This window comes from Oryx dammah, unplaced genomic scaffold (genome assembly GCF_014754425.2).
Source record: "Oryx dammah isolate SB20612 unplaced genomic scaffold, SCBI_Odam_1.1 HiC_scaffold_6, whole genome shotgun sequence".
Lineage (NCBI taxonomy): Eukaryota > Metazoa > Chordata > Mammalia > Artiodactyla > Bovidae > Oryx > Oryx dammah.
Window position 1 is genome coordinate 41,589,367 of NW_024070190.1, and position 25,540 is coordinate 41,614,906.

General features: G+C 40.1%; 1 protein-coding gene across 1 annotated transcript in view; it reads right to left on the reverse strand.

Moving 5' to 3' along the window:
• The window catches only part of ARID5B (AT-rich interaction domain 5B), a 191,277-nt gene that overhangs the window by 88,261 nt on the left and 77,476 nt on the right, over window positions 1-25,540 (reverse strand). Inside the window, exon 4 of the mRNA XM_040242298.1 lies at window positions 11,961-12,191. Within this exon, the coding sequence (XP_040098232.1) occupies window positions 11,961-12,191 (231 nt within the window). The remainder of the gene's footprint in view (window positions 1-11,960; window positions 12,192-25,540) is intronic.

Genomic DNA, 25,540 nt, shown 5'->3' on the forward strand with positions numbered 1-25,540 from the left:
AGGTGAGTAAATGTTGAGAGAAACCCAGTTCCTTTGAACTAGACAGTTTCCCTTGAAAATTAAATCAACTGGCAATGAGCTACTATTAAAGGACATACTTGAGTCTAAGGAAGGTGGTAAGATGAGGGACACTTGAAGCCCTCTGGAATCTAGCCAAGTTTTTATATCATCTCAACAAACAAGCGTGCGCGATGTCTCTTTGGGACCCCGTGAACTGCAGCCCACCAGGCTCCCCCGTCCCTGGGATTCTCCAGGCAAGAACACTGGAGTGCGTTGCCAGATCCTCTCCTCCAGGGGATCTTCCCAACCCAGGGACTGAACCCGCATCTCCTGCACTGCAGGCAGATTCTTTACTGCTGAGCCACAGGGAAGCCCTTCAACAAACATATATTGATACAAACACGAGAAAGGCACGATTCTTACTTCTTTAGGAGCTTAGACTCTAGTGAGGAGAAATGCAGTTGACACTGTTAACTTTAGTACCAAGCAGGACAGAACAACTTCGGCAAAGTACTGAGTAACACAGAAGGGACAAGAGCAGAGGGCCCCAGACAGTGATTCTGAAGCTGCCTGTTCAGCCCAGAAGCAGCCCTTTACACAGCCAGGAAATCAGCTGCCTTGCTCCTCACTCCTCTACCCCCTGCCACAAAGTTGGTGCAGCCCTTCCTTTCTTTCTTATGGACCCAAGGGAACATTTCCAATTTAATAAGAGACAACTTGATTTTTCCTCCAAGAGACTTCCTCTGGGTCCTAACCACAATGGGGCCCGTGAGAGTAGGACCCAGAACTACGTGAGCCCTCAGGGAAAAGTGACATCTTCTAGGAGGAAAAAAAAAAAAAAGAAAGAGTTTTGCTTATGGAAAGCTAAAAATGGCAAAGGAAAAAAAAAAACACCACCTCATTCTCGGAGCTTCAAAGTCCAGAGTATTTTCCATGTCCTCACCTGAAATAACGTTCTTCTTTCTGAGTCTGTCACCGTCCAGTTGAAGATCCCTTTCCTCTAAGAGTCCTCCCCTGACCTCCAGGCCCTCTTTCATTCATCTTTCAACGCCAGTGGCACCTAGACTTTGACCTCCTCGGCCCTTTGCAGATGCCTGGCAGCATCCTGAGAGGGCAAGGTTTCCCATTCGCCAAGCTTGGCAGATAGCATCTCCTTCGAATGTCAAAAATAACTCTAGACTCCTTAGTGCCATGCTTGTCTCACTTAATGGAGGAAAAGTGAGTCCATGGGGGTCAACAGCCCGGGTGGGGGTGGCAGTACTGACTGGTGCATCAGCAGCATGTTAGGACTGTGACCTTGCAGCAAAGGTCACTCCTGGGTCAAATGTGGGACTGTTAAAAGGATCACAGATAATAGAGGCAGTGACCACTTGTTCTGGGTTTTACCTCAGCCAATTTCATTTTTAAGGGCCTTGAGAAGATAGGCCAAAATCCCAACAACATCTGGAGCTCTGCTTTCAACAGTCAGTGCTCAATGAATGCACGGATGAGCACCCAAGAAGCATTAGGGCACACAATCTTATTTTGCCCAGGTCCCAGGTTCTTTCGTCCTCCAGGATGGTGACTGCTGCTGCTGCTAAGTCGCGTCAGTCGTGTCCGACTCTGTGCAACCCCATAGACAGAAGCCCACCAGGCTCCCCCATCCCTGGGATTCTCCAGGCAAGAACACTGGAGTGAGTTGCCATTTCCTTCTCCAATTCATGAAAGTGAAAAGTGAAAGTGAAGTCACTCAATTGTGTCTGACTGGAGAGCCAGAAAGGTGGTCCAGGGAGGAGAGTAAAGGCGAGAATTTCTAGGTAACTTCCAAAGGGAGCATAAAGCCCAGATGATGGAATCAAGGTCCATACCAGCCAGCAGTGAGAAGATTTCCTGAGAAGGCAGCGCAGCTGGCTCCTGACCGAACAGCTTGGCTACTCTGCCTCCTTTGAAAACCCATTACCAAGTCATGGCAAGCAAAATTTAATTTTAAAAAGGGAAATGATTTATGTGCTACAGGAATAAAGAAGTGACAGAAGCAGGAAAGCTTGCATACATTTCATTTTTTTGAAATTAGATCTATAATATTTTTATTACCAAAAAAAAAAAAAAAAGGATGCCAAGTTGGGAAAGCCACTGCATTCTAAGCAGAAAATGACAGAGAGGTGTATAATGAAAGTCCTGTCAGCATCACAACCCCGTGTCTTATAAAGAGTGTGGGAGAACACAGCATTAGTTTGCTACTGCCCCCTTTCAACTTCTAAAGAGTTTCAGCTCTAAAAGGGCTCGGTATTCATTATCTGCTTCTCTGATGAGGTGGGAAGCCACTGGGAGATCCGAGAAGTGATCAGTCTGGCTGGTATGCTGAAAAGAGACCATGAGACAGCAAGGGCCGCAACAGGGAGACTGTAAGACACACAGACAAGAGAAGACACTGGCTGCCTGCAGACTTGATCCCAGTCTAACGGGATTTCGAATCTTTATCATTCCTTTCTTAACCCCTCCAACACACACCAATCCCTTTAAATCCTACAGATCCTATTTACAGGAGAGACCTGGTGCTTGCTCAGTTATCTGTTCCTCTCTGCCTAGTGATCTCAGGAAGTCTGAAAGATCTTTCTGAGCAGGGACCAAGGTGAGTAGCATGCTAGTGTAATGGATTAGAGCACGGATATTGAGTTACACTGTCTAGGTTCAAGTCCTAGTTTACCACTTGCGGGCAGATTCTTCTAACTGTACCACCAGGGAAGCCCTTACCACTTGCTAGCTGTGTAATATTGCTGTGCTTAAGTGTTCTTATCTGTAAACTGGCAGAGAACAATGATACTGAAGCACAGTATGCATGTATCCATTCAACATACATACATACATACATACATACATACATATATATAGTTAATGTTTTGGTCATGCTGAATGGCGTGCAGAATCTTAGGTCCCTGACCAGGGATCAAACCAGCACCCCAGTTTAGTGAAAGTGTGGAGTCTTAACCATTGGAACACCAAGGAAATCCCCACTTAATCAATATTGATTACACACCTACTATATGCCGAGTATTGTGCTAGTTCCAGGCATATCGTTGTGAAAAGACAGACAAGTTCCTTGCTCTTAAAGAGCTTATATATAGTACGAGTGGAGAGTGGGGAGATAGACCAAAACATGTAAAGAGATGAATACAGGAGTTCATTTCTGAAAGCAATGAATGGGTCAGAAGATAATGGTACATTGGGTGATGGGTTAGAGAAGATCTGTGGACAGCGGATGGTCAGAGAAGACTTCTCTGGGGAGGAGACATTTGAGATGAGGCTGGAATGATGAGAAGAAGCCAGAGCCATGATATCTGTGGAAACACATTCTAGGCAGAAGGACAAACAAGTATTTCTGGAATGAACCTATGTCGAATAAATCTGAGTAGCAAATGATACCTCATTTTCACTAGCAGTCTGTACAGGCATGAAACAATTTTGTGCATGATTTTTGAGGAATCACTGTGGACCCCATATGTGGTTAAGGTTGTATTGGGTAGAGCAAGGGGTACAAGAAGATTCTGGTAACATGAATACTTAAGCAGTACTTGCCATGTTCCATTTAAGTGCTTTTGGTCATTGACTCATCTAATCTTCACAACAATCCTGTGAGGTAGGGTCTATGCCTAGGATATATGGCCCATGGCTAGCTCACATTTTGCCAATACCCTTCCCACATACCATGCTGTAAGCTCCTGAAGAATGGGGAAGTTTCCTGTCTTGTTTACAACTTTCTGCACAAGGACCACATCGGGATTTGCACTGTAGGTATTGAGTAGATATTGGTGAAATGAATGAGCAGATAAGTGCACACTGTGTACCAGGCACCATGCTGAGACCTAAGCAGCCTTGGATAGCCTGCCCTACAGTCCGAGGACCTTAAATCAATCCAGTTTCCCCAACGGGACAGACTAAAGGAGTTTACAGAGAATATTCATTCATTCATGTGTATTTTAATTTAATTAGTAAAAATATTTGTTTCATCCTAGAAAGCAATCAGAAAAGACCCTGATGCTGGGAAAGACTGAAGGCAGGAGTAGAAGGGGATGACAGAGGACGAGATGGTTGGATGGCATCACTGACTCAATGAACTGAGTTGGAGCAAGCTCCGGGAGATGGTGAAGGACAGGCAAGCCTGGCGTGCTGCAGTCCACGGGATCGCAAAGAGCTGGGCGGGACTGGGTGACTGAACAACAACAAAGGGCAATATACGCTGATCTTGCTAATGTAATGAGATAGAACTTTCTTGCTTTTCGCTAAGAAATCCTACATGAAATATTAGCCAATATAGACACAAATCCTTTCTTCTGGGCTGACAAGAGTTTATTGAACCCATGAGTCCAAACAGTTTTTAATAAGCCATTGAGTCCACTCAGCTACAAAAGGGGGGTCCAGAGTTACTTTAAAATATCCTTTCAAGTTTCAAAAATAGAAGAGAAATCCACTAATCCTACCCATTCCATACATTGTAACTTTAAAATAATTTACAATAGCAACATTAAAATTATTTTTATTAAACCCCCCCCCAAAGGGTTGGCAGCCAGCTTCCAATGCCTGTGCCTGAGGAAGCCCGTTCTCTAGCCCTCCTTGTCTTACTGTCCTGGAAGCCAAAGCTTGACTGTCCAATGACAGTCTAATCATTCAATGGACTCTAGAGCATATTACACACAATTTGACCAGCAGCTGTCTTGGGGTTTGGTTTACTATCTGGCACAATGAACTTATCATTCTCTCTGTCCCTACTTCAGCAACTACATGTAATAAAGAGCAGGTACCAAGAGAGGCCTTGGCTAGACCATCCTCTAACGATAAACAGAACCTCTAGAAAATTTCCAAGACAAAGCAATCCTTCAAGTGAGAACTCTTGAGGATAAAGGTCTTCTGCAGAAATAGTAATACATAAGGAGCACAACTCCTTTTCTACTTGGCTTCAGTTAAAGAGAAACATCTGCCTTGTTATCATTTGGGAGGTGGGTGGGCACTGTAGGCAGGCAGGCGGGGGAAGCCTGAGTCTGTACAGGAACCAGGAACAAAGCCATTTGATCGTCAAAATCCACTGAGACCATGAAACCTACTTTGGCAAGAAAAAAATGTTTACTCACTTACAAATTCCCATGATCCTTAAGAAAACAACTGCCTTTCCTTTCATTTCCAGCAAAACATGTGATGTTTAGAGGGGAAGAGGCAGAGTCCAGCTCATCCTTTAAGCTTCAAAATAATTTTCTACGTCCTGAGTTTTCTTTCATAGAAAGTCAAGGTTTTATCCCTTCTTCTGTTTCCCTCCCTCCCTCTGCTTTTTCTTCTTTTGTCTATAATATCATTATTTCACCCAACAGGAAAACGGAAAAATTCAGGGCAGAGTCAGAAAAGTGTCTTTAAAACATACTGTAAAAAGTAAAAAACTTCTTTCCCATTAAGGTTCCAGTAAGAGCCCTGGAGCCTTAGGAAAATGGTTCCTTTATTATTCAAAGAGCAAGGTGGGTTTAGATGACTACGTACAAGTTGTCTAAGGCCTAAGACTCTAATAGAAACAGTAGGGAATCTTCATTTACCAAGAGAATGTCTTTTCAAAAAAACGAATGAATACAAACTTTTGCTGAGCCCAGCAAGTGGGCTGTTACTGCAGGATTTTATAGATGGGACAAGTGAGGGGCCTTACGTCACCTGCCCAGAGGCACAGCAAGCCAGACGGTTGGGCCTTGATTAACCTGGGCTCCATATCTATAAGCCTAAAACTCTTTTTCCTACATCGTGTTGCCCTCCAGGCCCTCAGCAGAGTATATGCCTTAATATTGATGTAGCCAACTTCTCCCTGAAGTCAGAGCTCACGGTGCTCTATACATGGACCAAACACCAAGACGACAGCCCATCGCATCTCTGTTCTTTTCAGGTGACTTACCACATCCTTCCTTTAACCCCATCCTGTTCCTTGGTCAAGACACCCACACACACGGGCACACATCATCTGCCAAAGAATTCAGAAGCATGACTACTTCTGTCTCTCTGCAATTGAAAACTCAAACCAAAAATAAAGCATATTTTTATTATTTTTTTAACCCACCATGTCTTAATCCATTTAGCCTCACCCACATTTAAAAACTGATTTCATTTCATTTACGTTGGGTCTGCCTCACATCTCTGATAGGAGCCAATACCTTGCAGTTATCCATTTATCTGCCGCAGGTGCCTCTGTTTGGGTTTGGCTGTCAACACCTCGCACATGTGAGTCAATCTATGTGATATTAATGTAAACACTGTGCATTACAAACTGGTGGACATCTTATTATTCTAACAGGAAAAACAGACAATATGTTTGCATGTGTGTGTTTCCTCTACAGTGGAGACAAGAACACACTATAAATGAAAGCATGTGTTTTACCAAAGGATCATCAAATTATGAAAAGAGGTGAAAGCAAGGAAGGGGGCTCTCAGAGAATGCATGATGCTAGCAGATTCTACCCGGACAGTGGGGCCAGGAATTTTATGTAGAGATTTTTATGGGGAAAAAAATGCCATTTGTAATGTCACTTTCCCCTCATCGTTATTATAAGCTCGTTTCCTCATTGCATGTGCAATTCAACCAGTTTTCGTAATGCTTTCATGTGGATCCATGGCTTTAGCTTTTAAAATAGCCAATTCTCTTTTGCTAAGAAAACAGCATATTGCCTTTACGAGCATTGTAACTGAGAAGATGGAAGAATGCAGGCAGGATGTCTAGGCTGAAGCTTTTCTATCACCTGCCATTAATATGATTCAATTTATGCTTATGTCATAGGTTTAGACGTGCTGCATTGTGAGCAAAGAAGGGACTTGAATAAAATACAGTGAAGAAAGCAGATGGTATGCTATCAAAACCCTTCAAGCCTAAAATAACCTTTCCCAAGTAAGGAGAATAGTTAATTAAAACCAGGATATATTTACTCTATTCTGAATATCTCAATGTAAATAAAAATCAAAATGACACTACTGTAACGTGGGACTAAATGATGAAAATTTCATCTATTCTATTTTTCTTTAATAGTTTCTAATCAAACTTTTCATTAAACAGCTTCATAAAATTCCACAGAGAATTTATTTACAGGGACTCATTGTAGATTTAAAAGCCTTCCTTTTATTGCTCAATTAAATTTGTTATTCAGTGGACGACATTAAAACATAGAGACGGCGGAAGGGGAGGAGAGGTGTCTAGCCAGTTGGGCAAGGCTGTCACAGGAGCAAAGTCCATTTTCAAAGATGAACCTGGGGAACGTGAGTAAGCTGGAAGGCTCACAGAAGAAATGTGGGGGGCAACTCTGCTCAAGAAGCAAGCCCAGTTCCCTTGCAAAGCCATGGACGGGGTTGTCCCAGCCCAGGTCCTCTGACTCACATTCATGTCCTACCGGCAGAGAGGGCACCGGGCCACTTATTAAAACCACCTGGAGGGCACAGACTCGGGAGAGTGATGACTGTGGGCAAACAAATCTAAGAGAGACCAACAGCCGACCTAGGGTGAAGACGGTCATTCCTAATGGTGTCGGAATGTGAATTTTAAATGATCTAGGCTTTGCCAAAACTTTTCTAATACTTTCTCTCCCTATTTGTATTTTTTTTGAAGTTTTCATTGGAGAATAGTTGATGTACAATGTCGTGTTAGTTTCAGGTGCACAGCACAGTTAATCAGTTATACGTATACATATATCCACTCTTTTTTTTAAAAGACTTTTCCTACATAAGTCATTACAGAGTATTGAGGAGAGTTTCCTGGGCTACACAGCAGGTTCTTACTAGTTATCAGTGCCCATCTCATCTCCCAAGTTACTCCTCGCCCACTATTCTATTTTTAGAAACCAGATCCAGCCCTGCCTTTTCCACGAGGTTTTTCCCGACCCCTCACCACGAAGACTATCTTCTCCAGCCAGGCCACTTCCTCCACAGCCCCAGCTCACTGCGAAATGCCTCCTGCACTTGCTTTCTGCAACACTCATCCAATACTTCGTCCCTGACTTTCCTGTAACATTAGTGAACCTTTCAGTTGTGTTAATCCTGTCTTCCCCAATTAGGCTCTAAATCCTCAAAATGAGTGAGGCCTGCCTTTTATTTATCTTTTGAAACCCCTCTCTCACCCCCACTCTGTAACCCCATTTAATAGAAGAGAGCAAAAAATATATTAGTTAATAAAATAAACATTAGTTAATCATAGGAAAGCAGACACTGTCCTTTTGAGAAGGGCCTTGGAGGTATTTTATGGCAATTTATGAATTTCATGTGTCAAAGGTGTAGCTGCTAAATGCTATAAACTCTTTGCCATCAGCTCTACCATTCATCCACCTGGTGATATGGCTAATAAAATTTGATTTTTACAGCCTAGGCATACTGTTACCTAAATTACATTTGACCAATTACTGAAGTCACCAAACGTGTGGTACAGAATATATACTGTGTAGAAAATTCATCTGTGGGCCCCCTGGCACTCGCGGTAATCTGACAGAAGTGTTTCAGTCATCTGGCAGTGTTTAATATTAGGAACATTTGTTTAATGCCAGTCACTAATTAAATTTATGTTCTTCCACCAACTGTTAGTTGGTTGGAGAAACCCAACCCTACGTTTTAACAAACCCTTTAACCCATGCTGATTTCAAATAGCACTGGTTGGAGGTTTAAAAGGAATTTCTCTGGAAATTAAGATGTATGACCAGAAGTGAAAAGTGAAGGAGGAATGTTGGTGAAGGTTTTTGAATCAGGTCAGAATAAGTTTTTTGGTTTTTTTTTTTTGTTGTTGTTGTTGTTGTTTTTCTCTTACTAAAACTAAAATGAAATCCTATAAGAAGCACCAAATATTTGAAGTACAAACTACAAAAATACTAATATTCTAATTTTTAGACTAGTCATCTAGAAGTTCTTTAACAAAGGTACCTTTATTCCAAAAGAAAGCTTCCACTTTAAGAGACGGAGAAAAAAAAGCAGCATTACCAGAAGAAAGTTCAGGAAAACATTTAAAAGTCAGATGCTTGTGTTTGTGGGAACATTTAAAACTAATTTAGTAACTCTTAACAACCATTGTGATCACTGTTAAATTGGAACTTCTATTACCAATTCTAGATGCAACAGCTTTGAAATTCAATGACTAATAACTCTTAATTTAGCCAAAAAGGTTAAAACATTTTTTCATTATATTACATTGTGAAACTCTAAATCTGAATACACTTAAATTAGGGAAAGCATTTTTTCAGTTCTATTTTGCGTCAAGAATTTAGAGACCTCTTGAGTAGCAAGCAGGATGGAGGGTTTGGGAGTAGGGGCTAGAAAAGGAAAAACTCAAAAAAGTATTGAAAAGGGAAGATTTATAAATGCTGATCTGGAAAGAATTTTTTTTTTAATGTATTGGATACATTCAACTACTTGAATAAAAAAGGTTATTTCAATATTATGAATGACAAGGAAATCTTCTTGAAAAAAGGAAAAAATAACTTGCATAAACACTATTACTCTCTTACAGACTGATAAGCCAGAGTTGTAGAAGGCATCTGAAAAAGACAGTCTGTAACCCCAAAAAAGTCATGTCTAATAAACTTAGGTCCACTTCTGCTCTTTCTTCCTCTCCTTCTTGGATCCAGGTAAGCCATCTGGTCACCCTCACCCTCCTCTGTCCACCATACCTACTTACAACATCCCACTTGCCCCTGCTCCAGGGCTGCTGGTGTTACGAATAACCAGCCTAGAGAGGTCACCGTGGACTCCCCAAGCCACAGCAAGGCCTGTGACGACTGAGAAGAATAATCTCAATCTGCATAACTCACAAAATGAGGCATCCTTGGAAAAACATTACCCAACAGAATCAAGCAATGCTCCTGGCTCAAAGGGCCCCCATGCTCTCTAGGCCACAGGTCTCCACCCCTTCTGCACCCAGGTGGCAATGAAGGAGTCAGCGTGGCTCAGTTATCACCCTGCTTGCTCTACGGTGGTGATTCCCAGGGAAGGGACCGGGGGAGGTGGGGGGTGTTCTTGCCTCGCTAAGTATAGGGACTTCCAGGTGACATGTGTACTGTGATGATGCACGCCCAGAATATTCTGATATCCCTGCCCAGCCTTTCGAGAACCTCTGATACGATCCAATATCTTCAAGGAAGATTTGAGAAAGTGAAGATTTGAGAGATGTGATTTTATCTTGTCTCAAATCTTTCAGGGCATCATGCAAGGTCTCCTCAACTGAGGATGTGCTATCTTCTCCTCCTTTCCTTCTGTCTACAGAGAACTCATGACCAGTCAGCTAAACAGAGATGCAGATACAGATACATGTCCACACATCCATGTTTGATGGGTATAGTGTACAAAGATATTATCGTTATTGTTTAGTCACTCTTTGTTGTGTCCAACTCTTTGCGACCCCATGGACTGTAGCCCACTAGGCTCCTCTGTCCATGGGGTTCTCCAGGCAAGAATACTGGAGTGGGTTGTCATTTCCTTCTCCAATACTACTTATACATGTAAGAAAATAGATGAAGAGTCAAGCAAAACCTACAAATTTGGTAATTTCTTACTATCTAGATATTTTGAACACATCCAAGAAATTTAAACAGATAGGACAGCATATGATCTTAAAGAAGGGAACTAAATACATTATTATGGAATAGTGAAATGAATTAAAACCAAGGCAGTTGTTTTCTTGATGTTTTCAGCCTCTTAACTAAGATCTAAATAGTTTAATTCTATCAGCTAAATTGGAGAAGGAAATCACAACCCACTCTAGTACTGTTGCCTAGAGAATCTCAGGAACAGGGGAGCCTGGTGGGCTGCCGACTATGGGGTTGCACAGAGTCAGACATGACTGAAGCGACTTAGCAACAGCAGCAGCAGCAGCAACTAAGACCTAAATAGTTTAATTCTATCAGCTAAATTGGAGAAGGCAATAGCACCCCACTCTAGTACTCTTGCCTGGAAAATCCCATGGACAGAGGAGCCTGGTAGGTTGCAGTCCGTGGGGTCACTAAGAGTCGGACACGACTGAGCTGCTTCACTTTCTCTTTTCACCTTCATGCACTGGAGAAGGAAATGGCAACCCACTCCAGTGTTCTTGCCTGGAGAATCCTAGGGATGGGGAGCCTGGTGGGCTGCCGTCTATGGGGTCGCACAGAGTCGGACACAACTGAAGTGACTTAGCAGCAAGCAGCTAAATTTAACCGAAGTTAACTTTTTATTTTTAAAATTTAGTTTACAATCTTTTATTCATGCCAAGTCTTTGAAACTGATGTGATTTTTACATATACAGCTCATAGCAATTCAAATTCAGGGGCATAGGGATCTATTACATATCTATCTATCTACCTTATAGTAATGAAGTGGTTAAAATGGTGCACTTTTTAAACTAGTGTATTTTTATAGTTCTTTATGGTGGCACTAGCAGTAAAGAACTCATCTGCCAATGCAGGAGACATAAGAGATGCAGGTTTGATCCCTGGGTCACAAAGATCTCCTGGAGGAGGGCATGCAACCCGCTCCCGTATTCTTGCCTGGAGAATCCCATGGACAGAGGAACCCAGAGGACTATGGTCTATAGGGTCACAAACAGTTGGACACGACTGAAACAACTTAGCACGCGTGCATACCATGGAAAAGGGAGTGATCAGTCAAATTTATAACAATCAGTATCTGAAGAGCCAAAGCCTTTTAAGAAACGACTAGCATAAAAGCTTCCTTTCCTATAAAGTCCAATTTCAAGGTCGACCAAGCAATTTCAGACTCTGTCTTGAACAACAAATTCTAAATAATAATCCTGTGCCCTGGGAAACAGAGGCTGCCAAGGAGGCGGTGACGTCTTATTGCGGCAATCACTGGGGGAAGACGGGGGTGGGGGCGGCACACCAGGCTTCTGAAAGTCAGCCCCGTTCCCCACCACTGCTCCTAACAAGAACTGAAAACAACCAGCCACACATGCACAAGTTTCATGTAGGATAAAAAAAATATATCATGAAAAGACTCACCAAATTCATCACATATGCTCTCATTTTCTATGAGAGTCGGGTGGTCGAAGGTGTCCCGACAGTACAGGATCTGAGGGTTCTTGCTGACCACTGCGATGCCCCCCAGGGCTAATGCAAACTGGTCCGTGAGAATGGAAGATGGCTTATCCTGGATGCGTTTCAGCATGGAGCGGTAGCGGCAGTACTGAGGGTAGCTGAGAACGATCACATTCGTTTCTTCCTCGTCCTCCCCTAGACAATCAAGAAAACACTTCCGTCACTTTCTTCCCTCCAACAAAGAACTGTGGCAGCCATGGCATCATTTCAATGCTCACCTCTGGTTTTGTATTAAAAATATAGTCTTCAGCAACATTCTTGTATTGGTTCATCTTTAGCACAGTCTGGCTGATGCCAGCATCCTCTCAGTCCCATTACTCATCCAGCTCCATGAAAAAGCCTCAGGTACCGATAAAGAAAGAATGAGTTGGATCCATAACCCCATAGACAGACTGAAGAATGTTTAGGTCCCTGGCAAGCAGCAGAACCAGAAAACTGTTTTGAAAGAATCTGATGTGCATAAATATATTTATAATTAATATCATTATTTTATCAATAGGAAAATTCAGAATTTTGTTGAGCTTCTTTGTATTTCTTTCTACAGTTTTGTGTTGCTTTTATTTTGGATTATATAATCTTTCAGTGCTTGAAGTCTGTCTTAAAGGCCATCTGGCCCAAGAGAGATATCCATGGGTCTCCAGAACATCATCACTTGCTCTGCTGGTTGTTAGTGCTGTTCAGTGAATATATCTTGCTCCCTTTATGGTCCTGTGGAAAGACCACCCACTGAAGACAAGTGGCCATGTGACTGGTTATGGCCAGTGAAATATGGCAGAAGTGGGTGGCACCTTTAAGAGCCAGAGTGCAGCTAACCAGACTGTCTCCCTCCCTTTGTTCCAGACATCTGTAATGGTTCAGACAGTGGCTACTCAGCCAGTTTTGATCTTGAGTGAGGCTAACATAGAATAAAGCACCTGGTTGGTCCTAAATGGATGTACAACATAAACACTTGTTGTTTCAAGTGGAGTCTGATTTGGAGGTTGTTTTTTGTAGTGTGATCTATCTCAGTGTGATTGATACACCCACCTTCTCCACCCTCCCCCCGACCCATACCCCCTATCTTCTAATGCTCCTCAAATCCATCTGGTAACTTGGCACAATTCAGAGAACCACACCGAGAGGACTCCCCAAGCATCCTTGTGAGAGCTCCATCAGAACCAACTTAACTCAGGAGAACATTTCAGCAACTTTAATGAAGCTCCCTCTTATAACGATCTTAATGCTTATTTACATGTCACCATATTTACAAAAACCAGATTCTGCATGGATTAATTTTTCTTTCCTCTTAAGCTTGAGAAATGGCAACCTCCCCCTCCCCTTTGGTATCCTGCCATCTGCACAATGTCAAGCTGAATTTGGGCTCCACGACCCAGTTTGCCATCACTCCCTATAACCACACCATCAGGGCGTTTGCAAGCAATTCCCAGATATGTCACTTGCTTATCCAAAGGGAAAACACTCAATATTTCGAGCCTTTACCATGCTGCAGGGAATTGCACAAAACAGTTGTTAAGGATACCAACATTATCATGGCCATCTGGCAACCAGTGGGAGACGAATGAGGAAGGACAGAACATAATGATGGAACGTAACCAGTACCAATGGAAGGTGTGCATGTGACCTTTTCAGATAGGAGGCCAATACCCAGATGTATTTCTAATTACGTTCACTTAGTTCCTCAGGCTGGAGGCTTCTTCCAGAATGGAGATGTTTAGCTGCTTTCAAGATGACATCTTTTAACAGTTTATGTTGCTTAGACTCCTGCCTGGTTTGTGGGTAGCCACTTCATCAGCTGGCACACTTAATTAAATGGAAATATGTTTACATTGAAGGCAAGTCCCCAGTGAAAAATAGTTTGAAGATGCTGATACATGTCCCAAGGCATGCCCACTTGAGATTTCTACAGTGGACCAAGACACTAGCTCAAATTTGTGCTTTCTATAAAGTGAAAAAAAGTGTTAGTGAAAATATTTACGAAAACATCTTTAGAATTCCAGAGTGTCTGTCCTATTTGAAGAAGCAGCCTCTAATGTGTCAATTGCATTATTGCACTCTATTTGTCCAAGACGACCAAGATTTGTCCAAGATCATCCAAGATGACGGTCAGGGAGTATAACCATGAACCCCCAGGATTTATTTCAGCATGCTCAGCCCCTAACACCATCTCTGGTACATAGTAAAACCATAAAAATGCCTGCTGATTTCACTACTGTGATGGGAGTGGTGGTATGTGTGTGGGGGGGTGGGGGCTGTACTAGTGTCTTTACACATTCTTGAAATGGAGAAAGTCATACTTCTAAGGTTGAACGATGGGGGGAAAAGTGGATGTTTCAGAGTCGGTTTTATAGCAGAAGATGTCACCTGGACTCTTGGGACTACTTCAACTCCTTCCTATTCCTTCATTCTCCATGAGGATGCCATCTCTGGGTTCTTCTTAATTATCTCTTCTGGATGAAATCAGTTCCTGGCTATGTTCTGTGCTTAGAAATGACTTTTTTTTTTTTTTAACTCCCTCATCCTTGAAACGTGTCTCTATTTCTTCACACAGTCTATAAAACACTAACCAAACCTTGAGTCCTTTTCTTTCTATTGGAAGAAAAAAAAGCAAATATCCTCTGATCCCAAGTCATGGAAACATATGCTATGAACGATGTCCATTCATTCTGGAGACAGCGTCTCCAAGAATGTTCTGGGACTGCCCATATCAGAATCAAACAGGAGAATGCAGGAAGGCAGAGAACCTTAAGAACCTCTGATTCAGAATCTCTAAGGCAGTGACCCAGAAATTTATTATATCTCTGACAAGTTCCCAGATAGTTCATGTACATTAAAATATGAAAACACCACCTGAGTTTAGCTTTTTTGCATAGACTACAATGATTTACTCGGTTGGGTTTCTACACACACACACACACACACACACACACACACACACACACACACACACTCTTTCCTATTTTCAGGTTATGTTTCTATCCAAAACACACACACACACACATATATTTTCCTATTTTCAGGTTATGTTTCTATCCAAAACCCCACTGTACCTGAAACAATACGGGACCAAATTTCCTTCTCCTTGCCACTTTACTAACATGGTTACAGGCATCACAGAAGACAGTGAATATAAAAAAGCACTCTTAAACAAAAATACGAGGAACTGCTTTTCTGCTTAGAAAGCAGAGCAAAAATATTACTGCGATGGCTGGTGCTAATAATAAGACATTAAAATTTACAAAGGCCTTTCATACAACATATCTTTTGTTGCTGTTTCTCACAACAACGCTATTAGTGCCATGACACCTTGTTAATATTCCCTTAGAGATGGGAAAGTCCAGATTCAGACTCCCAAATGACTACTCTGGGATCTCAAGGAACTAGAAAGTGATAGAGGTGAGATTATAACTCAGCTTTTAAACTTCAAGTTTGATGAGCTTTTCATTACAACAAAATGTCAATAATAACATTATCCTTAAGGTAATATCTTGATTTCTTTTCCTATATGGGTGTGGCTGAAGTAAATTACCTTGACTTGTTGTTGTTGAAGGGATTTAACTAATTTACAACATTAGGAGTGAGGATGGTGGTCTTTGATCAAATGAAATAGGAGACATCTGTTTTATCCACAACTGTGGAATTCAGCCTGTTCTAAGTTAGAATTCTTCTACTCTGGTTACGTTAGTGTTATTTTGGAATATCTCAAGTCCCATTGTAACAATTTAACAATGTTGACACACCTTCATGTTTATCAGCTTTTTACTTTCTATCTACGTGATAGGAAATCAAGCCAACTCTTAGGTTGTGCAAGCCTAGAATCCCTACCCCTGGCTGAGAGGTTAGTACAGCTGCGACCTGGTCTAATGTGGCAGTGCTTACTGATTTAAAAAAAAAAAAATCATTATAATTTTGTTGTATATGAACAGAACCATCTATTTGGAGCAGAATTTTAGAACTGTTTGGACAGGGGCAAATTTCCAACCTTACAATGCAATGTTCCCAGAGGAGCTGGCTTTAATATTTACAAAAAGCAGAAGCAGCCCATGAGACCCTGAGGACTCCTGTGCAGAGGTGAACAAGCATTCTAGGTGAGAGTCAAGATAAGATCCAGGGTAAAGGTGAGATCTGGAAGAACCAACAATTCATCTAGGTCAAAGTTTCATTGAGTGAAGACACCCTGAGTCTCTTCTTTGTGGTTTAGGCAAAGGTTTCATGAACTGAAGAAACTTTTTTTTTTTCAAGGCAAAGTGTGGTCACTTTACTATGAAAGGTGAATATAAAACTATGGGTTTGGAAGTGCTTTCCAAGTCCAAAATTCTATGATCCTATAACTCCCTCCTAAGTCTTCGCATTAAATTAACTTCTTCCTGACACAGCTACAAAAAAGTAAATTGTTCAACAGCTGTCATATTTTATTTTGCCCTAGTACGCTAAGAAACAAATAAAGCCAAACAATCCTTTCAAGAATTCTTCTTTAAATTCCTCGGTTACTTCCTACCTCCTATGCATTTCATATACACGTAAACAAACACTCCTATACAAAATTACGCGTGAAACTGACAATAAGGCTGACAATAGAGCTGACAATAAGGCTGTGTAGGACATTTCCCCCTTTCCAATTCATAATAGGTTTAGCAGATAAATCTAAGAATGAATAAAGAGTGGATAAATTGCACATTTGTTTAGCAAAAGACAAACAAAGTGTTCCTGGAACAAAGATTATCTTTCAGCCACACCCACATAGGGAAAGAAATCAAAGTATTACCCTAAGGAATATTTCTGTAACACACACTAGTTGGCTGCAGTTGGTTGAGTTATATATACATTATTTGATTTCTGTCAACAGAAAATGACCAGCAATAAATTAATGGTACCAAAGACTGAAATTTCAGACCATAATTACGATATTCTATTAAAACGTCATCCCATTCCTCAAGTACCCCTCCACCAAAAACAAAAAAGTGAGTATGCTTATGAGTATGCCTATTTTAAAATGAAATATTCAAAGGGAATGAGTCCCCAAATTACTCAACCTCATTTCAACTTCAATGAAAAGAACTTTGCCTTTTAAAAGTTAATACCTAAAAGTACACTGCTTGTAATGCTCAACCAAAATTACTCTAATCCTGCGCTTATATCATAATTACACGTTTTGTTAACCTCTCTCAATGTCAATTTTTCACTTATTTATATATTTTCAAAGTCCAAAACAGAATTCCTCTGAGAAACTATAATTATAACGTGAGACTCCACCCAAGCTTTTCAAACAGTAACTGTATACCATTGCTTTAATCCTCAGCATTGGGCTGGGGGTGGGAAGAGAGTGGGGGGAGAGGGTAAGAGCCCACATTCATTCTGAATAGCATGTTGCTCAAGTCGTCTTTGTAAAAAGAGAGATGCATGAAATAGCAAACACAATGAATTAATGGAGCATTGACTTTCAAATATCCATAATGCTATTTTTTAAAACAGATAATGGTGGCCAAATGCACAGAAGGCTGAAAACATAAATTCCGGAGGAGAAATTTGCTCTTATCTCTTACACAACAATTTAGAAATGTAACTTTCTTTTTCATTTTAGGGGGAGGAGAGAAGGCTTGTTTCGGAAACATCACACTGGTATGCTTACTGAAAACCACTATAATCTACTTCTAACATCACAGTAAGCTTAAAAAAAAAATAAAAAAAAAAATAAAAGGCTTAAAAAACCCTCGCACCAGGATTTTATAGAGCCTGGTGGAAAAAGTATGCATGTTCCTTCCTGCACCTAATTACCTCAAGTGAAAAATCTGCCAAGTATTTTGCCCTTTAGTTCTCTTAATCGTATTAGGGCAAATGCATTTGCATGCCAATAGAAACAAACATTTAAAGATTTTCACTTAAAAGATTCCAAATATGTATGAAGGTTATGTTTGAGACACAATGTCCCTAGTCCTTCAAGGATAATATACAGTGTTCTTTTTTTTGTTCCCCAAGCAAATATGAATTTGCTCATGTTATAAAACTTGGATGTCTAGTTTTCAGACAATTTAAGTAAAATAAATGTCAATATGAGACGCTCTTACAAAGATTTATGTTTCTTTCTGTTACTTTATTACATTAGGCATTCCTTTCTCAAAGCTTTATACTTTTCACTGTGCTCCTAGCAACAACCAACGGCAAAGCATCAACTTTATATGCCTGGCACTGTTCCAATTCTTACTGCTATTGACAATTATATTGAAGTTTCCACTTAATTGCTGCTCTGTTGTGACACTGAATATTTGTCATAATTAGGCATTTCCTATTTTCCATCCATTCATTTTTGATTATTACTGAAAATGAATTTTTTTTTATTCCAGAAAACCTAAGCATGAAAATTCTACAGATAAGAGTAGCTACAGCTGTTACTATCATTACCAACATTGTAACATGCAGCAAAAAAAAAAAAAAAAGGCATATAATTTCTCGGAAGGTAATTTTCCTTTCAGTCTAAGTGCTCTTATTCATCTTACAGTTACTCAATGATTTCCTGTTCTAATTACAGGACATTATACAGAAAGACATTTGTAAAAGGAAAATGCAGCAGTGCCTATGACTACATAGCCTGAATTGGTTGAAAGTGTTTAAAATTCAAAGCTGTATGTCAACTTTATCAATTTCTGATTACAACCTGTATAAATGTGTAATGTGTATCCCTACATCTCTCATAAGGCAGTCAACTTAGGACCCAAACTTACTGCACATCAAAGGGGAAAATACAGTTACAGTTAAACTGATGTTGAAGAATTGGGGTGCGGAAAGATCAGTTGTTTTTCTTTTCCCTCATCAAAGCTGTTAAATTGGAGGCATGCCAAGACAAGGAGTGGAAAATATTAATGATAAAAATAAATTAAATGCCTGATTAAAAGGGAGAGAGAACAAGATTCCATCCGGAATAGAAATGAAAATGCCACAAACTATTTCATAAAAACAGACTGTGACGTAAATTGCACATCAGTATTGCACTGTTGTGGTTATTTTGAGAAATGGTTTGTACTGTAAGTCAGCTGGTGCTGCCCCACCCTTAATGGTTTTGTAATTCTCTACAACAGTAAGCAAGTGGGGCAGCCCTCAGATCGCTAAGACAGAAAACAGACCTAGCCAAACAGAACTGACAATAAAAAGATAATGTCCTTTTAACATAACAGAACAAGAAGATTGGCTTTATTAACTAAAAAAAAAAAAAAAAAAAAAAACCTATTTTAAATGGTCCCCAGCTTGCCATTTGTTTTGATAAATGGAAAGACAGATCTTCCCAGGATAGGCAACAAAAACATCACTTTAGAACTTATAGAATGTGGGAAAATATGCCAGTTCAGGGCTGCAAACAGAACAAAGAATATTTCAAATGTAAAAACCCAGGGTTTTAACCAGCTGTTTCCAAAAGCAAACCACTTCAAATGGATGGCCACACAAATATAAAAATATGTGTTAATATGTTAATATCAGCTTTTGCCCTACTATTACTTCATCACCCAAAAAAGAAAACAACAGAAAGCTAAACTAAAACCAAGCACGCCATCATTTCGAGGAACAAATGAACCCCAGTGGGAGGCAAAGCCAGCCTCCACCACCAAGCATCCACCAAGCAGTCACTGAATTCTAAGCCACATTTAAAAGCCACATTAGATTTCTTCTTGAGAATTATGCGTGTGATACCCACATGGTTCATCTCAGACATTTAAAGTTCACACAAGACAGGGATTATGCAGCAGGTGTATCTACTGGTGAGATCACATGCCTAGACAGACCCGTAGGTAAAAGTGGTGACCACATCTGGGGTGTAATTCTAAGGGAACTGACCTGCCTTGACCTGCCTCCTGTTCACAGGGTTAACTGTTTAGCTACAAGTCAACTATTCATTCTTAGTGAGTGTCAGTGTCTGAAGAAGAGAATACAAAGAGCCCAGGAGACCACATAAGACCCAGAGCTTGGACAAAATTTCTCCTACTCTAAAATTGTGCCAAAAGTTTTCTCAGAGATTAATTTATGCATTTATTTATTTACTAGTGACCCAAGTAAGGCTATTATATTGGCTTGGAACTTAGTTTAAATCAACCCTCTCTTGGTTTAAAGGAAGCTACTTTTAAGATTCAGTTAGCTCCTCTGGTTACCATGACAAAGCTGTTATAAGAAGAGGGAAACCAGACCATCATTAGCACAATTGGTCTTAAAAAAAAATAGCTACACAACTTTTTATTTTTTCAGTTTTTAGTTTATGTCTGCTGTCATTGCAAGAAACATAATACCATTACTGCAGCTGCCCTGTAAGCCTTTGACATTTGAGAGACCCTCCTGAACCCCTAAACTTATGAATAAACCTAACTAAAGTGAGATGTTGGACAGATCAATAGCTAAATGATTTAACTTCCACACATTAGGCTCTTAGCATGTAAGATGTGAATTTGTGCCTTAACAAAATGACTAATCACTATTTGTCATGACTTTTCATGGATGTGATTATTTCATAAGTAGTCAACACTGATCAATAAATCTCATCATTTCCCACATGGTTTATATCTGGGGGGAAAAGCCTGTGAATGGAGTACTAATCCTAAAGGAAATCAGTCCTGAATATTCATTGGAAGGACTGATGCTGAAGCTGAAACTCCAATACTTTGGACACCTGATGTGAAGAACTGACTCATTGGAAAAGACCCTGATGCTGGGAAAGATAGAAGGCAGGAGAAGGGGACAACAGAGGATGAGATGGGTGAATGGCGACACTGACTCGATGAATATGAGTTTGAATAAGCTCTGGAAGCTGGTGATGGACAACGAAGCCTGGCGTGCTGCAGTCCATGCGGCTGCAAAGAGTCAGACATGACTGAGCAACTGAACCGAACTGAACACATGAAGCACTCAACACCAAAAAGTGTAAATTGATTAAAGTTGATTACCTAATGCCTAGCATTTTGAAGCCCCATTCTATACATATATACATACATACACATGTGTATGTGTGTGTTTATATATACTTCATAACAGAACACATATCTGGAAAAATAACATCACAGTATGGCTACTTTCATTAAAACTCTGTGGTCATTAAACACAATAAAATCAAATAACATTTAAGATCTTGCAAAGATGCTTCTGTTAGAGTCAGTGAAAATAAGAAAGGTATGAAATAATATGCTCAACCTCTTGCCTTTTGTTTAATAGCATTATTGAGATAGAAGTCACATAACACATAATTCATTCATTTAAAATGTACAAGCTCTCAGTATATTTAATTTTGCATCTATCAGTATAATTAAATTTATAACATTTTCATTTTCCCAAAAGAACTCCTGTATCCCCTCATTCCACATCTCTTTGCCCCTCATCAATTCTAGGCAACTACTAACCTACTTTCTACCTCTATAAATTTGACTATTCTGGACATTTAATATAAATGGATCCACACAATATGTAGTTCTTTGTAACAGCTTCTATCACTTAGCATAATGTTTTCAAGGTTCATACATATTATAGAGTAAATCATTATTTCAAGGCTTCCCAGGTAAAGAATCTGCCTGCAGTACAGGAGATGTGAGTTCAGTTCCTGGGTTGGGAAGATCCCCTGGAGAAGGAAATGGCAACCTACTCCAATATTTTTCCCTGGGAAGTCCCATGGACAGAGGAATCTGGTGGGCTACAGTCCTTGGGTTGCAAAAGAGTGGGACACAGCTGAGAGACTAAACAACAATCAGCATTTCATTTCTTTTTATTCTTAATAATATCCCATTGTATGGATATATCACATTTTATTTACCCATTCCATCAAGTGATGAGACATTTGGATTATTTCCACTCTTTGGCTATTAAGGATAATGCTGCTATCAACATTTGTGTAAAAGTTTTTGTGTGGGTATATGTTTTCATTTTTCTTGTGTATGTATACCTAGGAATAAAATTGGCAGGTCATATGGTAATTCTACGTTTGCCCTTTTAAAGAACTGCCAGACTGTAACTGTTTTCCAGTGTGGCTACACCATTTTACATTCTCTTCAGCAGTGTATGAGGTTTCTGATATGTCCACATCTTTTCTAGCACTTGCTATTACTTGTCATTATTTGTCTTTTTGACAGCCATCCTATATGGTGTGAAGATATATCCCGTGTTGTCTTATCTAATGCCTAAAAATCATTAACAGTGGGTACACCTAGATTGTGACATTATCTGGGATTCTTATTTTCTTTGTTTGTCTGCATTTTTACTGGGCAACTTTTTTTTTTTTTTAAAGATGTGGACACCTGGCAAAGTGTCTTAGCCGCTCAGTTGTATCTGACTCTTTGCGACCCCATTGACTGTAGCCTGCCAGGCTCCTCTGTCCATGGAATTCTCCAGGCAAGAATACTGGAGTGGGTAGCCATTCCCTTCTCCAGGGGATCTTCTGAACCCCAGGTCTCCTGCATTGCAGGCAGATTCTTTACCATCTGAGCCACCAGGGAAGCCCAGGAACATCTGGCAAATTTATATGGAATTTCAAGAGATCTCAAGTAGTTAATTTTAAGAAAGAACAAAACTGGAGGACTTACACGGTCCTATTTCAAAACTTACTAAAAAGCTACAGTAATCAAAGCAGTGTGGTACTGGCATAAGGTTCAAACGTGATCCAATAGAATAAAGAATCCAGAAATAAACTTATAAATCTTTCGACAGGGTGCCAAGACTATTCAATGGGAAAAGACAGTGTTTTCAACAAATGATGTGGGTGAAAACTAAGTATTGATAGGAAAAGAATGCATTTGACCCTTACCTCACACCACATATAACAACTAACTCAAAATTTATCAAAGACTCAAATTTAAGAGTTAAGACTACAAAACACAGGAGGAAATCTTCATAGCCTTGGATTTCACAATGTTCCCTTAAGCATAAACCAAAAGTGTAGGCAACAAGAACAGAAAAAAAAACTGGACTTCTTCAAAATTTAAAACTTTTGTGTACCAAAGGACACTATCAAGAAAGTGAAAAGACAACCCATAGAACAGGAGAATTTTTGCAATTCATATAGTAAATGAAGGATTAAAATACAGAAGACAAATAGCTCTTAAAACAGCAAAAAAGGAAACAATTCCATTTAAAATAGATATTTCTCCAAAGAAGTTATACAAATGGCACATGAAAAATTACTCAATATCATTACTCACTAACAAAATGTAAACCAAAATCATAGATACTACTTCATACCTATTAGCAATACTATTATTACTTAAAACATAAATAAAAACAAAAACAATAAACTCCAAATGCTGGTGAGGATGTTGAAAAACCGGAACCCTGATACTTTACTGGTGAAAATGTAAAATAGTATAGCTACAGTGAAAAACAGTCTGGAAGTTCCTTAAAAAGTTACATATTGAATGATCCTACGACCTAGTAATTCCACTCCTAGGTATATATTCTAAAGAACTGAAAACAAGAACTCAAACAGATACCTGTACATCAACATTAACTGCAGCATTAATTACGAGAGCCAAAAAGTAGAAACTCAAGTGCCCAACAACAGATAAACAGCGTGGTTATGCATGCAATGGAGTATTATTTAGCCATAAAAAGGAATGAAGTTCTGATGCGTGCAACAATGAATGAATTTTGAAAACATTATGCTAAGTAAAATAAGCCAGACCAAGGCAAGATAATGTATGATTCTATCTCATATGAAGTATCTAGAATAGGCCAGTTCTGACAGAGGGTAGAACAGAGGTTTCCAGGGGCTGGGGCTAGGGCCAGGGGCAGGGGATGGGGAGTTACTGCTTAGTGGGTATAGAGTTTCTGTTTAGGATGATGAAGAAGCTGGAACTAGATAGTGGTAATGGTTGTACAACACTAGGAATGCACTTGGCATCACTGAATTTTACATTTAAAAATGGTTACAGTGGTAAATGTTATATGCATACATTTTATGCAGTTTTTTTTTAAAGGAGGACTACCTGGCAAGGGTTATATTTTCTTCCTGGATGCACTCTTCATTGCTTCTTGAAAGGAAAAGAGGTGTCTCTCCAACCAGTAACTAAACTATCAACTCCTGGAGGGCATAGTCAGTGTCCTAATTCCTTGTTATCCCTCCTAGATCTTTGAAGGGCCATTGAAAAATGTCAACTGTCTATAGAGAGTATTGCAGTTAATATCTGAACATCTTGTCAACAAGTAAGAGCTATCATATGTCATTAGTTCACTCTAAGCTCTAGACCAGCAGCTCTTCCCAAAAGGCTGAAAGAACCTAGAGAAAGTTATCCTCCCAACTGTGCTGCACCCACTGCCCTTTTAGATGATGGGGCCTGAGTTTAGGCAGTCATCTCATCTTTTGACTTTTTAAGAAATAACTTCACCACTGAGGGGTGTGTGGACCACCCTCAAAGAGCCGAGCCATCTCCACACAGCTGCACTGACCTCTAGGAGTTCACATCCTCAGGTGACAAGAAACACCTGGATTGCACTGTTTCCTTGTAAATCATCATAGACCTTCTGGAGTGGCTTAATGAGGAGGGTAAAATGCCTTTCTCCTACCACTGCTGCTGCTAAGTCACTTCAGTTGTGTCCGACTCTGTGCGACCCCATAGACAGCAGCCCACCAGGCTCCCCGTCCCTTGGATTCTCCAGGCAAGAACACTGGAGTGGGTTGCCATTTCCTTCTCCAATGCATGAAAGAGAAATCTCTCAGTCGAGTCCGACTCTTAGCGACCCTATGGACTGCAGCCCACCAGGCTCCTCTGTCCATGGGATTTTCCAGGCAAGAGTACTGGAGTGGGGTGCCATTGCCTTCTCCGTCTCCTACCACTGGCTCATCTTAAATCAGAGGTCTTCAAACTGGTGAACCCCTGGACCCAGAGGGTCCAGGACGGCTTTCCTAGGAGAATCTACACAGGTATGGGACACATGTTTAAGACATGTTTCACTCCCTACTCCATTCATTTCCCAACAGTGAGCCTGGGCTCAACACAGCTAACCTCCTTTTCTATCTACTATGCCAGCTTATGACCACTGAAGAGATCAATCAAAATACTGGTTTTGGAGAAGCCTACTTTATTGATATATTAAAGGACAGTAAACTATAGGTTTTGATCTTTCCCCCCTTTTCACATATTTCCATTAAAGGAGAAGCTTGGCAGTAGAAATAGAGTACCTTGGCCTGCATTAAGATGCTCTGAATTCAGAAAAGCCAGAGCAATAAAGGTTAATGGTGCTGATCCCTTTAAAATACAGCTGGAATGCTCTGCAAGGCCACCAGATTTTTAAAAATAATCTAGATAAAAACCTAAGGATAAAAACTTACATGATTCATATCAGAACTGTTGTACTTTAATAAACATAGACTTTATTATTTAAGATTTCATCAAATGATATATAATATTTATTCTAATCATAGTCAATCACCATCTTATTCCATCCCATATCATGTTTAACACTTTCTTTGCCTGTTAACAAAAAATTCATTCAAATTTATGATAAAAAAATGTTAAATGCAGACTCAAAAT